This window comes from Periophthalmus magnuspinnatus, chromosome 4 (genome assembly GCF_009829125.3).
Source record: "Periophthalmus magnuspinnatus isolate fPerMag1 chromosome 4, fPerMag1.2.pri, whole genome shotgun sequence".
In the NCBI taxonomy this organism is placed as follows: domain Eukaryota; kingdom Metazoa; phylum Chordata; class Actinopteri; order Gobiiformes; family Gobiidae; genus Periophthalmus; species Periophthalmus magnuspinnatus.
The window spans coordinates 16,524,247-16,536,482 of record NC_047129.1 but is presented as its reverse complement, the minus strand read 5'-3'; the positions used below and the strand labels follow the sequence as shown (position 1 = coordinate 16,536,482).

The window sequence follows — 12,236 nt, the reverse complement described above, 5'->3', positions numbered from 1 at the left end:
GGCAGAAGCAATGGGAATTCATTTAACGCTGTTTTGTTCTTGTTGTTTGTTACATAATGGTGCTGCACTCTGAAATGCTAACTAATGCCTCTCCACTGAGCCTTATGTAATATGCATGTCTCTTTCGCTCAGGGTGGAGGGCCGGAGATGGTCCCTGGCCTCGCTCCCCTCGTCTGGCTACGGCACCAACCCGCCCAGCTCTACCGTCTCTGTAAGTCCCTCCTTTACAACACTTCACAGCACCATGGCTATTCTGACACCTCCGTCAGCCCAAATACCACACTCTTTTATGCAACGAGGCAAAGCCAACGCCAAGACTGATATGACAAACTGCTAATTGTTTTCCCTCCATCATCTGCTTGAGTGAGTCATTCTCCTCATCTGTGGTGCTAATATACAGTCTGCGTGCATTACATTGGGGCTTTAATTTTCTTCTTTATGGCTAATTTCAGAGGACATAATATTTTATAAACCAATGATATTTAATGGGTTCATATATTTTCTGATCCATGTTATAATGATACCACTCTGTTCCACCTTATGTCGTGTGGTAATACAGGAAGGACTCCACTGTGATTTTTAAACTCCATGTACCATCACTAGAATCATTTCGCTACGCTACGTGTGAACTAATATCCATAACGTGGTTGTTTAAAGTCCATAAAGCAAATTTAAAACTCAAAATTTAGGTAAAACCTAAAAAATTAGGTTTAATTACTTAGTGGTTTATAAAGTTTCAGAAACAGATTTTACATTAAAATTATAGCTCTTCTGGTCATTCATTACCATGTAGTTGATTAACCTTGAGCAAGCTTTCAAACTTTTAATATAATTTTTTTTTCAGAAAGTCTGAGAAAAATGATTGGGAAATTTACATCCAGAACCAGGGGCCGGCGGTCACTGTTGAGCTTCATAACACAGAATATTATCGGAACATTTCCATAGTGTTGGAGGAATTGAAAATTACAGAACACAAAAAACAGGTTGCGTGTGGACAGACTGGTTTGAAAGTCTATTATAACTTAGTTTATTGGGGCTGAACCCGGGCTCAGAGGTCACCAGAGACAATGGGGCGGTTCAGGGGCTTTCATTGTGGTCTTTATGTCCGGGCTTCATAAAGAGGATGCACAGATGCTGTCCTCTGCTCCCTCTGTTCAGTGCACATGGCACAGACATTGGACAGCTTGTCGGCAACATTCACAGTATCATTTTTAGTTTGAGAAGAGTTTGTTCAAAAAATTGTGTTGATAATGAACTACACTTTGATTCACTTTTAATGCTAAAGCTGTACACTAATCATAAGTAACCACACAATGAGCATCAGGCCTGTCGGGCTTGTTCAAACATGTTCCTCACTGATCCAGCAGGACTAACCATGACTAACTAACCCATGGATTGAGTCCATATTTATGCCATTAAAAAAATTAAAAATAAAATATATATATACACACACACACACACACCACAGTTCTATTTCTTTCTTTTTTTATTTTACGCACAGCTCAGGCTTTACATTATGGCCACCTGCTCATTGTTAGTGGCCACATTGGGAACATCACACTCAGTGTTTTTGGATGTTCTTCTGTATCCCACCCTCACAGACAGATAGTGTGTTAATGTGTCGTATTCACTTTATCGATCTTGTGCCCACAGTCCTCCTCATCCTCCCAGGAGCGTCTTCACCAGCTTCCCTACCAGCCAACACAGGACGAGCTACACTTCCTGTTCAAACACTTTCGCAGCACAGATTCTATGACTGATGAGGATGGTCGACCGGCTACAGTCATCCGGCCACGTTCTCGGAGCCTCAGGTGAACATTGGTTACTTCACTTCAAACACATTCTTTTAAACTTTATTGGGTCGTAAAGTTTTTTGTTTTGTCTAAAGGGTGAAACATGTTTGTGTTTGTTGCAACTATTAACCAAGAGTGACCAATACAAAGAAGCATTTGGTGTCCTGTAAACACGAGGCTGATGGCACATGTCTGGCAGGTGGAGATGACTCCAGAGCTCTGTGCTTTTAACAACTCCAGTCTGTTGGCTCGTCTGAAGCCTGTTTGTGCGATGCCTGGGTGCGCAGTGTTCTGGCTCCATGGTGCGCTGTGCGTGGGTGTGCTAGCTAACGGAGCCTCAGGGAGAGAGCTGCTGAACTGTAGTCAAGGTTGGGGGTGGTTCAGGAAAAACATGGAGGGGGTCTGATGAAGAGAGCCACAGCAAACTGCTGCAGAGCTGCTGGACCCCAGCCATGCGCCAGACACATCTTTCATGATGAAAACAGCTTCTGGAGCCTGTTTCCATGTGATAGGCTTCTCTATCTGTGCTGCTTGAAGCTTCATCAGTGTTTTTACAATAATACATCTGTGTCATTGGCCCAAATACACAAATGATGTAGCAGATGACTGTTTGAGCTGTGTCGGTGTTTAAGCCTCTTTAGCCAAGAAATCCTACACAACAAAATTAACACAACTAATCCATCAACATAAAATATTTATACTCACCACTGAAACTTAAACGGTAGGACAAACTTGCTGTAGTTTTCATCCTTTGTGTTTATGTTACCTTTATTCTCCAACACCAGGGCAATTGTCCTAATTGGACACTAGCTCTACATACATTTTCAAATGAATGAATGAATTAATTGTCTTTATTTCCTCTCCAGCCCTGGGCGGTCAAGTGTCTCCTATGACAACGAGATAGTGATGATGAACCATGTTTACAGAGAGCGTTTCCCAAAGGTACAAACTTTCTCCTGTTGTACAGTGCATGTTATAAGCACCTTCACACAGTAATGTAAGTAACATGTATTGTGTATAGAGCGCCTTTCACAGAGATCAGATCACATGGTGTTTCACAGATTAAAAATGTTCTTATTACAGGGCCTGTACCTGATTTTTTTTCTATGTATTTGAACAAAGATCATCTTGTCCCAGTACAGATATATTGTTTAAGCAGGTGAAAATAAGACAGCTGTTTTTTGTCTGCTTCTAATTATAAAGCATTTTATTGGCTGATAATCAGGCAGGAAGTGTGTTGCTAGCTTGCTAATTGTTACAGACTTTACCATCACAGTAAAAACCGTATCGTGTCTGAAAGTTGTGAAATGTGCTTGTAACCTCATCACAGGAAATAATTGGGATGCTCGGAATGCATAAAGTAAGTGAGGAGTAACTTTGGACCACTGTAAACTGTTTAAAATGAGCTAGATCTGTTTTTCATGTTTTTAAGATGGTGAAAATCAGGTATAGCACCTTTAATAAAAAATAGGTAAAATGCAAAAACATTATAAAATACAATACAAGTCAGATAAGCCACCAATATTTACAAACATTCCTTAGGTGTCATCCTCTGTTCTGGTCACTTTAATTCAGTGGCACTGTTGTAATCGGATACCAGATTTACATTTTGCACATTTCATATCATAACCATCCTTACACAATAATGAATATAAGTAAATAAGTAACATTTATTTTCACAAAGATCAAGTCACAAGACACAAAAAAACTCATAAATAAAAATAGATCAAATGCAGAAAATTATGAAATACAAAACAGTCAGGAAACATTGGTGCCACTAATGCACTTTAATAATCTGGTGATAAGCATTTATAATCACACCTGCTCCTGTTCTTAATGTAGTGTACCATGTTTTGTTTGTGTTGTTCTTTATTTTAACCATACTCTCATTGGGCTTTCCCTGTATAAATAAAGATAAATGAAATACCGGTAAATCAAAAGACAACAACATTACAAAAACTGAAATGTCCCTATTGTATGTGTGTGTTTTGCTGGCAGGCCACAGCGCAGATGGAGGAGCGGTTGTTGGAGATCGTCACACACTGCTCTCCAGACAGCTCCCTCCCGTTGGCCGATGGGGTGTTGGGCTTCATCCAGCACCAGTTAGTGGAGCTGGCCAGAGACTGCCTGGACAAGTCGCAGAAAGGCCTGGTGACTTCATGCTACTTTGCTGAACTGCAGGAGAAACTGGAAAAGCTACTTCACGAGGTTGTGTAATAGTTACGTCTGCTCACATGTTTAAAGGTCCTATATTACACAGAATTTACTCTTGTGAGCTGTAAGTCAGGTTATAATGTTGTTACCTCTTCAAAAACATATCTGGAGTTGTGTTTTTGTTTCATTCACACATGTTTTTGTCTATATCTCCAAAGCTCAAAATGCTTTGTTCCACCTTCCAGCAGTAGTTTTCAAGTTAACAGCCACTTTTTACATTTATTCAGTAGAGATTGGCAATTCCAGGACTGCAATTATCCTAGTGATTCTAGTGAGTTTAAAAACACAGTGGAGAACTTCCTGTATTACCACATGACATCACAAGTTGGAACAGTGTTTTCCATTTGAGAGAAGAACTCATCTTAAATATGCAGGGATTGTGTGTTAAACATGTGTGAATTAAACAAAACACAACTCCAGGTCTGTTTGTGATGAGAACATTTAAGCATAGGTCAGAAAATAGTGTAGTATGGGCCCTGTAATGCAATTTCACTTTGAACATCAGCTATTGAATGCATGGCCTTCTGCCTACAGTTATGTCACATTACACCGATCACACGGTGAACTGCTGGGTTTCAGATGAGATCACAACATTATATAGGCCAACAGCAAATTCTACAGGTGGGGTGGGAGCTTAAATGAAAATTGTTAAAATGCAGATTTATGTTTCAAATTACCTTTTTTTTCCCCCTTCATTCGTGATTTGTCAGGGACCGTGTAGAAATTCATTAATCTTACAAAAAGAAAAGATGATTTGTACCAGATTTAGCTACTGCTACTTTCCACCTGCAGTCCCTGGGCAGGTGAACACACATTAAAAATGCCCATTTCATTCCAATTACATTATAAAACTAACAGTTCATCATTAGCATTAGCAGTAAAATGCAATAAAATGTCCAGTACATTATATTTCCTACAGTCCATACAGACATTAAAAATCATTATGCGCAAGTTTTTACAGTGATGACATCAGGTTCAACACTTTTACTTCTTAGATATTTAGTATGAGAACACCAAGCTATCAAAGGGGAAATCTGGCTCTTGTCCCCGTATCTGGGAGTTTGACATCATCACATTCTTAATCTGAAAACCACTAATAGGGATGGATGTCGTAGATGTATCGACCCTTATCGATACGGCTTATTGAACAGGTATTTTAACAGCAGTCTTATCTGTACTTTAATAGCAAGAATATAACTGATTAATTTCTTTACTCTGAAACATTCTTTGAACTTTCACACTCCAAAACTATTTTTAACTGTCTAACTCCTACCAATTGAAATTTATAAAAGAAATATATTTTATAAAGCTTTTATACCATTTAGGACATTGCAGTAGTCGGCTTTATTTCATAGCATTGAGGAGTCTTACGGTCTCAATGAGTGCGTGATAGCTGAATATACAAAGCAATAGTGGAATTTGTCAGTATTTTTGAGAAGTACTTTTGTCACAAGTCGTATATCTGTTGTGTTAAAATGTTAGTTACTATAGCAACCCTTTTCCCTGTGTCTCTGCATACTGTCAGACAGAAGGCCTGGTCGACTTACCTCCAGCTGAACTGATAAGTCTGTTCCCATGCAAGTCAAACAAGAGCTGTCCTCCATTTTAGGGACTATGTAAACACAGAAATTCTTTGCATAATAGTTTTTAAGTTAGATGCGATAGGATGGTTATTGTACCAGTCGATACATGCAGTGTAAACCCTTTGTGGCTGGTGTCTTATATATTGGTCAGCAATGTGAAAGTATAAAGTTAAGTAGCTCATTATACATGTTTTGTCAATATTAGGGATGTCACACTTTCTGATTTCGTTATTATTGAAGATTATTGACACCATAACAAAACAGTTAATCCTTCTTAGTATGTGGCCCGCTTTAGAAAACCAATTTGTCATACACCAGTGTGTTAGACAAACTCATAGATAAACATGACGTAACCAGCCGGATTAAAATATTTACACTACAAATCAAATGTCAGGACACACCCTCTCATTCAGTTTTTTTTTCTTTATTTTTACTACTTTCTACATTTTATATACATGCAAAATACATCACAGTATATGAAGTCAAATATAAGAAATTATGTAGCGAAGAAAAAAAAATTATATTCAAATCCTTAAAGTAGCCACTCTTTGTTTTGTCAAGAAAAAAAGTAAATTAAATATTAAACATTTTTTCACTACGTAATTTGACTTGTGTTGTTTGAACATACACGACCAGTCAAAAGTTTGGACACACCCTCTTGTTAAATTTTGTTTTCTTTATGTTTACTACTTCTGTATTTTATATACACACACGGAAAACATGATGAATGAGATGGTATGTCCAAACTTTTGATCGGTAATGTAGATTTACTTTTTTGCTGTACAAACTGAATTGAAATTATGTATTTTTGACTCTAAAATCCTCATGATTATAATTTTCTAGTTTTTGTAGTTATATAGTCAAGCCCAAATAAATAAAAAATCACAATTATCGATCAACGTAGCAAAATTGACATCCTTAGTCAATTATTGCTACACTTGCTTTAAATTTAAGACACCATTACGAAGAACGACCCATCACTTACTCCACACCTGGCTGTTATTATCCTGTTGTTTTTAGATGTTGTCTCTGGTTTTACTTCCATTCGAAGTTAAATGTTATCTCCATCAGCTGAGTACTCTCTGTCCTGTTCTTGAATGCTATCACTACATACCACAGAGTACCTCCGAACACAGCCCTTATTTAGTGAATGTCTGACATAACTGAGCCAATGTGACCCTGGAGGTTCATATATAGGTTCTAGTATTCGTGTGTTACATAACCAGACAAACACATTTATTGCTTCTTCCTGTTTTGTTTTGTCCAGGCTTATGAGCGCTCAGAAAGTGAAGAGGTCACCATCATTATTCAGCTTGTCAAGAAACTCCTCATCATCATCTCAAGACCAGCTCGCCTGCTTGAGTGCCTGGTAAATAAAAAACAAAGAAATGTTAAAAAAAACAAAAGGACAATGCAAAGAAAATGTGTGTGACTCAGTTAGGGATGCAACAGCACAGCCCTCATAATACAATAGACATGAGTGACGCAACATGCACACGTCACTGCTTCAGCACGTTAATTGTGCCACACTTTGACTGATACAGGGAAAAAAACATAACACAAAGGCGTAGCTCTGCTGTATTCAAATTTTTAAAAAGGTGTTTATTGATAATTACCTTGAAATGAATAGAGGGATGACTATCCTATGACAGATTTAGAAGTAACAAATGTGAAGTGGATATTTGCTTTATACTTGTACTATGTCATTATAACCATCCTTTGACCTATTTTTTTTCTGTTATACTGTGTTTTAAATATTACAAATATGTAACAAAAATAATATTATTAATAATAAAAAGTAATAAACTAAACATATAGAGACTGAAAAGGGCATTTTATTTCCATCAAAACACAGTTAACTTATTCCAAAATGTATACAGTTGTTATTCATCCAGCAGGTAATTGTTGAACAGCTCTGTATGAAACATTATAAACATTCTAGGCTAAAATTAGTAGTTTGTACTTATAACATCCAATCAAATGCCCAAACAGGATATCGGCTAAACCAATGTCATGGAACCAATGTCTCCTGGATCAGTGCTGATATTTGATACTGGTATTGGTGTTTCCCTAGAAAACATATCCATTTGTTCTCATGAGGCCTGAACTGTATCAGAATCCTCTGATTATTATGACCCTTATATTGAGACCTCTAATTGTTGCATCCCAAAACCCATTAACTGATTTCTTTACAGGAATTTGATCCAGAGGAGTTCTATCATCTTCTTGAGGCAGCAGAGGGTCATGCCAAAGTTGGACAAGGTATCAAGACCGACATCCCTCGATATATTATCAACCAGCTTGGACTCACAAGAGACCCCCTCGAAGGTAAACACATGTTTGACAAAAATGGCAGCATCCTTTCATGTATTTGTAGTAAAATACATTTTCCTCTTCTCTCCTTTAGAAATCCAGCTAGAACAGTTTGATGCAAGTCCAACAGCGTCTGCTGAACCAGAGCCCACTGCAGAGGTAAACATGCACACTGTAAATGTGTTACTCAGTGTTGTGCTAATCATAACATTATATTATATAGTCAAATCTTTAATTTCTCTTTGTAGAATAAAGCGCCACAAACCTTGACCCCAACAAGAAGAAAACCCCTTGAAAGTGATTTTGAGACCATCAAACTAATAAGCAACGGTGCCTACGGGTAAGCCAGAAGTACTAGAAAAAAACACTACTGTACTGAAGTGTAAAGGTCCTATATTTCACAAAATTGATTCTTGTGAGCGTTAACCCATGTTGCAATATCGGTACCTTATCAAAAACATATCTGGAGTTTTGGAGTTCTGGAGTGTTTTGTTTAATTCACACATGTACGAGTAACACTTTATTATTAGTCTGTTTACATTCCCAAAGCTCAAAATGCTCTGTTCCACCTTGTTGATGTCATGTAGTGATAGTTTTAAAGTTAACGGTTACCTTTTACTTTTTGTTCAGTAGAGATTGGAAATCCCAGGGCTGAAATTATTCAAATGATTCTAGTGGTGGTGTATGGATTTTAACAACACAATGGAGCACTTCCTGTATAACATGACATCACAAGGTGGAATAGAGTGTTTTCTGTTTGAATGAAGAACTCAACCTAAATATGCAGGATTTGTGTGTTAAACATGTGAATGAAACAAAATGCAACTCTGGGATCGTTTTTTGATGAGGAAACAACATTATAACGCAGATCAGAAAACAATGTAATATTGGCCCTAAGTTGTAACTATGCCATTTTGTTCTCCAGGGCTGTGTATTTGGTCCGTCACAAAGAGACACGACAACGCTTTGCAATGAAAAAAATAAATCGTCAAAATCTAGTTTTGAGGAATCAGATCCAACAAGCATTTGTGGAACGGGACATTCTAACATTTGCAGAAAACCCGTTTGTTGTGTCAATGTTCTGCTCCTTTGAAACACGGCGTCACCTCTGCATGGTCATGGAGTATGTGGAAGGTAATAATACTTTATAGGGTTTGGGGGTAAATACTTTATATAGAGGAAAAATAATAGAGAAAGGCGTTTCAAATGTGTTGTTTTTCCAGGTGGAGATTGTGCCACTTTGCTCAAAAACATGGGCCCCCTCCCTGTAGAAATGTCAAGGATGTACTTTGCTGAGACAGTTTTGGCTCTTGAGTACCTTCATAATTATGGCATTGTGCATCGAGATCTCAAACCTGACAAGTAAGTGTGATGCTTATTCTGTTGAAGGAGTTTATAACGAGCCAACGTATTAAAGGTTGTGGCTCATTTGACCTGGCTCTGTGTACTTCACATACACTTGATGACTGGATGGATGACTGCTCACTGTTACACTGTTATTTTCTACCACTAGTCTGTTAATTACATCTATGGGGCACATCAAGCTGACGGACTTTGGCCTGTCGAAAATTGGCCTTATGAATATGACCACAAACCTCTATGAGGGTCATATGGAGAAAGACACGAGAGAGTTTGTTGACAAACAGGTGAGATGAGACTCATGATGAGAAGCAAAACTGCTGAACTTTTAATTAAATAAAGTGCCATTGTTTGTATGTGCAGGTCTGTGGGACTCCAGAGTACATCGCTCCAGAGGTCATCCTCCGTCAGGGATATGGGAAGCCTGTGGACTGGTGGGCCATGGGCATAATCCTCTACGAGTTTCTAGTTGGCTGTGTACCATTTTTTGGTGACACTCCTGAAGAGCTTTTTGGACAAGTTGTTAGTGGTAAATAATGACTTGAATCTCTCGTTTGTACTTTGTAAAAGTATTTTCTAATATTAAAGAAACATGTTTATAATGGGTATTTACTGTTCATTCTTAGATGAAATAGTCTGGCCTGAAGGTGATGATGCGCTTCCTGGAGATGCCCAGGACCTGATCACCCGCTTGTTAAGGCAGAGTCCGTTAGAACGACTCGGCACTGGTATACACATGCGCAATGCTCAAGCATTTCAGCTTTTAGTGTGTTTGCTTGGAGCAACCTGAAATATACATTTAATTATTTACCAAATTCTTCTGTAACTGTAGGTGGAACCACAGAGGTGAAGCAGCATGCATTTTTCCTCGGTTTGGACTGGAATGGGCTCTTGAGACAAAAGGCAGAGTTTATCCCTCAGCTGGAGGCGGAGGACGACACCAGCTACTTTGACAGTAAGTTACTAATAGAACAGATACTATCTGTGTACGTCATTTTTCATTCTCTGTTAATGATGTTCACTTGTATTCAGCTCGTTCAGAGCGCTACCACCATTTAGCATCTGATGAAGATGAGGAAACTAATGATGAAGAGTCCTCTTTAGAGATACGACAGTTTGCGTCTTGGTCCAATCGCTTCAGTAAAGTAAGAACCAGATCACTTTATATTTGTATTTATGGGATTAGAAGAATTTAAGTAAAATATATTTGTTTTTTAGGTTTACAGCAGCACAGAATATCTGGCTACACCATCCAATCTGAGTTTCTCATCAGATCGAAGCCACAGTGAGGACAAAGAGGACCGACTGGATGTGGGGCTCAGTCCCTCTCAGGCTCCAGCAGAGGGCACTGTTGAGAGGCGGCACTCAGGACGCATGGCCAGGTAAATGTACATTAAATATAGATTATATTAAATATAGAATATAGAAACAATAGAAAACTGTTCTGGCATTTACACTAAATAACGAACATGTCTATGTGCAGCCTTCGCCCCAGAGCTTCCTCCAGCTCGTCCCAGTCTGAGCGGAGCACTAGTCCTCTGGTAATGAGCAGCACCCACAGCCTGGAGACAATGCCTCGCTTTGCACTCTCCACTGATGATGAAGGTGAATGTTTTTGTGGTCATTATATCTGCAAACGTACAATTTATTAAACAAGGTGCTAATAATTTGTCTTTTGATTTCGTAGCTGAAGTGGTTGTGTCAAACCTACGAAGGATTCGAATTCGTAGCAACAGCACTGGGGGAAAACACTCATCTCCCAAAGACCCCACTGGCCCTCGGCGATTCGGTAACCAGCTGGAAACGCCAGACAGACAGAAACTTCCGTGTGGAGGAAAAGTCCCTAAGTCAGCCTCAGTGTCTGCGCTGTCTCTCATTATCACACCTGGTACTTTTGTATGCTTTAATTTATCTGCTTTGATGTCATGAAGCTGCAGTTTACATATGTTTGTTATTTACAGATGATACTCCCACTGGTCTTCAGCCAAGTCCTATTTCCCCACGCTCTTTGTCCTCCAACCCCTCGTCTCGAGACTCCTCCCCCAGTCGGGATCTGTCCTTCAGCCCCAGCAGCCTGAAGCCTCCCATCATCATCCACACCTCAGGGAAGAAGTTTGGCTTCACGGTGCAGGCCATCCGCGTGTACATGGGCGACAGTGACGTTTACACTGTGCATCATATGGTGTCGGTGAGAAGCCCCTCTTATTGAGTCTTTAAAGGTCCTACATTACACAAAATTGACTCCTGTGAGCTTTTAGTCATGTTACAATGTTGTTACCAACTCAAAAACATACCTGAGTTGTAATTTGTTTCATTCACACATGTTTGAGTAACGCTGTATTATTAGTCTATCTACATCTCCAAACCTCAAAATGCTGTGGTCCACCTTGTGATGTCATGAAGTGGTAGTTATAAAGTTAACGACTACCTTTTACCTTTTGTTCAGTAGAGATTGGCAACTGCAGGGCTGAAATCATCCAAATAATTCTAGTGAAGGTGTATGGAGTTTAAACACAGTGGCATCCATTCTGTATTACCACATGACATCACAAGGTGGAACAGGGTATTTTTTTGCTTGCAAGAAGAGCTCAGCCTAAATATGTAGGGTTTGTGTGTTAAACATAGATAAATGGATAAACATAGATCAGAAAATAGCGTAATATGGGCCCTTTAAAGTAGACACATTATGCAATTCAACCTTTATGAACCTTCAACCATATTATACAGTTCCCTTATCATTATTTTACTCAGTGTGTTTATTTCTTCATGCGTGTTTCAATAATCTTGTACTGTCCTGTATTACTGTTTTCACCTACCCCCCTTTCTTGTCAGCGGTCCCATTTGTATTATTGAGCCGTTTTAGATCAATTTTGCGGTTTACAATGAACAAAATATAAAAAGTTGATCTGCGTACACTACCAGTCAAAATTTGGACATACTATTTCATTCAAGTAGTAGTATTTTTACCACTTTC

At 38.8% G+C, this 12,236-nt stretch overlaps 1 protein-coding gene across 7 annotated transcripts in view; it reads left to right on the top strand.

Annotated features, from left to right (window-relative positions):
• Window positions 1-12,236, top strand: part of mast3b (microtubule associated serine/threonine kinase 3b) — a 35,751-nt gene that overhangs the window by 17,102 nt on the left and 6,413 nt on the right. For all 7 annotated transcript variants that reach the window (XM_055221399.1, XM_055221400.1, XM_055221402.1 and 4 more), the window contains 19 exons: window positions 133-211; window positions 1,654-1,811; window positions 2,660-2,735; window positions 3,792-4,001; window positions 6,858-6,959; window positions 7,786-7,918; window positions 7,998-8,062; window positions 8,152-8,243; window positions 8,829-9,037; window positions 9,127-9,265; window positions 9,417-9,549; window positions 9,626-9,791; window positions 9,889-9,990; window positions 10,095-10,217; window positions 10,295-10,407; window positions 10,481-10,644; window positions 10,746-10,867; window positions 10,950-11,150; window positions 11,224-11,450. In XM_055221399.1, the coding sequence (XP_055077374.1) occupies window positions 133-211; window positions 1,654-1,811; window positions 2,660-2,735; window positions 3,792-4,001; window positions 6,858-6,959; window positions 7,786-7,918; window positions 7,998-8,062; window positions 8,152-8,243; window positions 8,829-9,037; window positions 9,127-9,265; window positions 9,417-9,549; window positions 9,626-9,791; window positions 9,889-9,990; window positions 10,095-10,217; window positions 10,295-10,407; window positions 10,481-10,644; window positions 10,746-10,867; window positions 10,950-11,150; window positions 11,224-11,450 (2,614 nt within the window). The remainder of the gene's footprint in view (window positions 1-132; window positions 212-1,653; window positions 1,812-2,659; window positions 2,736-3,791; window positions 4,002-6,857; window positions 6,960-7,785; window positions 7,919-7,997; window positions 8,063-8,151; window positions 8,244-8,828; window positions 9,038-9,126; window positions 9,266-9,416; window positions 9,550-9,625; window positions 9,792-9,888; window positions 9,991-10,094; window positions 10,218-10,294; window positions 10,408-10,480; window positions 10,645-10,745; window positions 10,868-10,949; window positions 11,151-11,223; window positions 11,451-12,236) is intronic.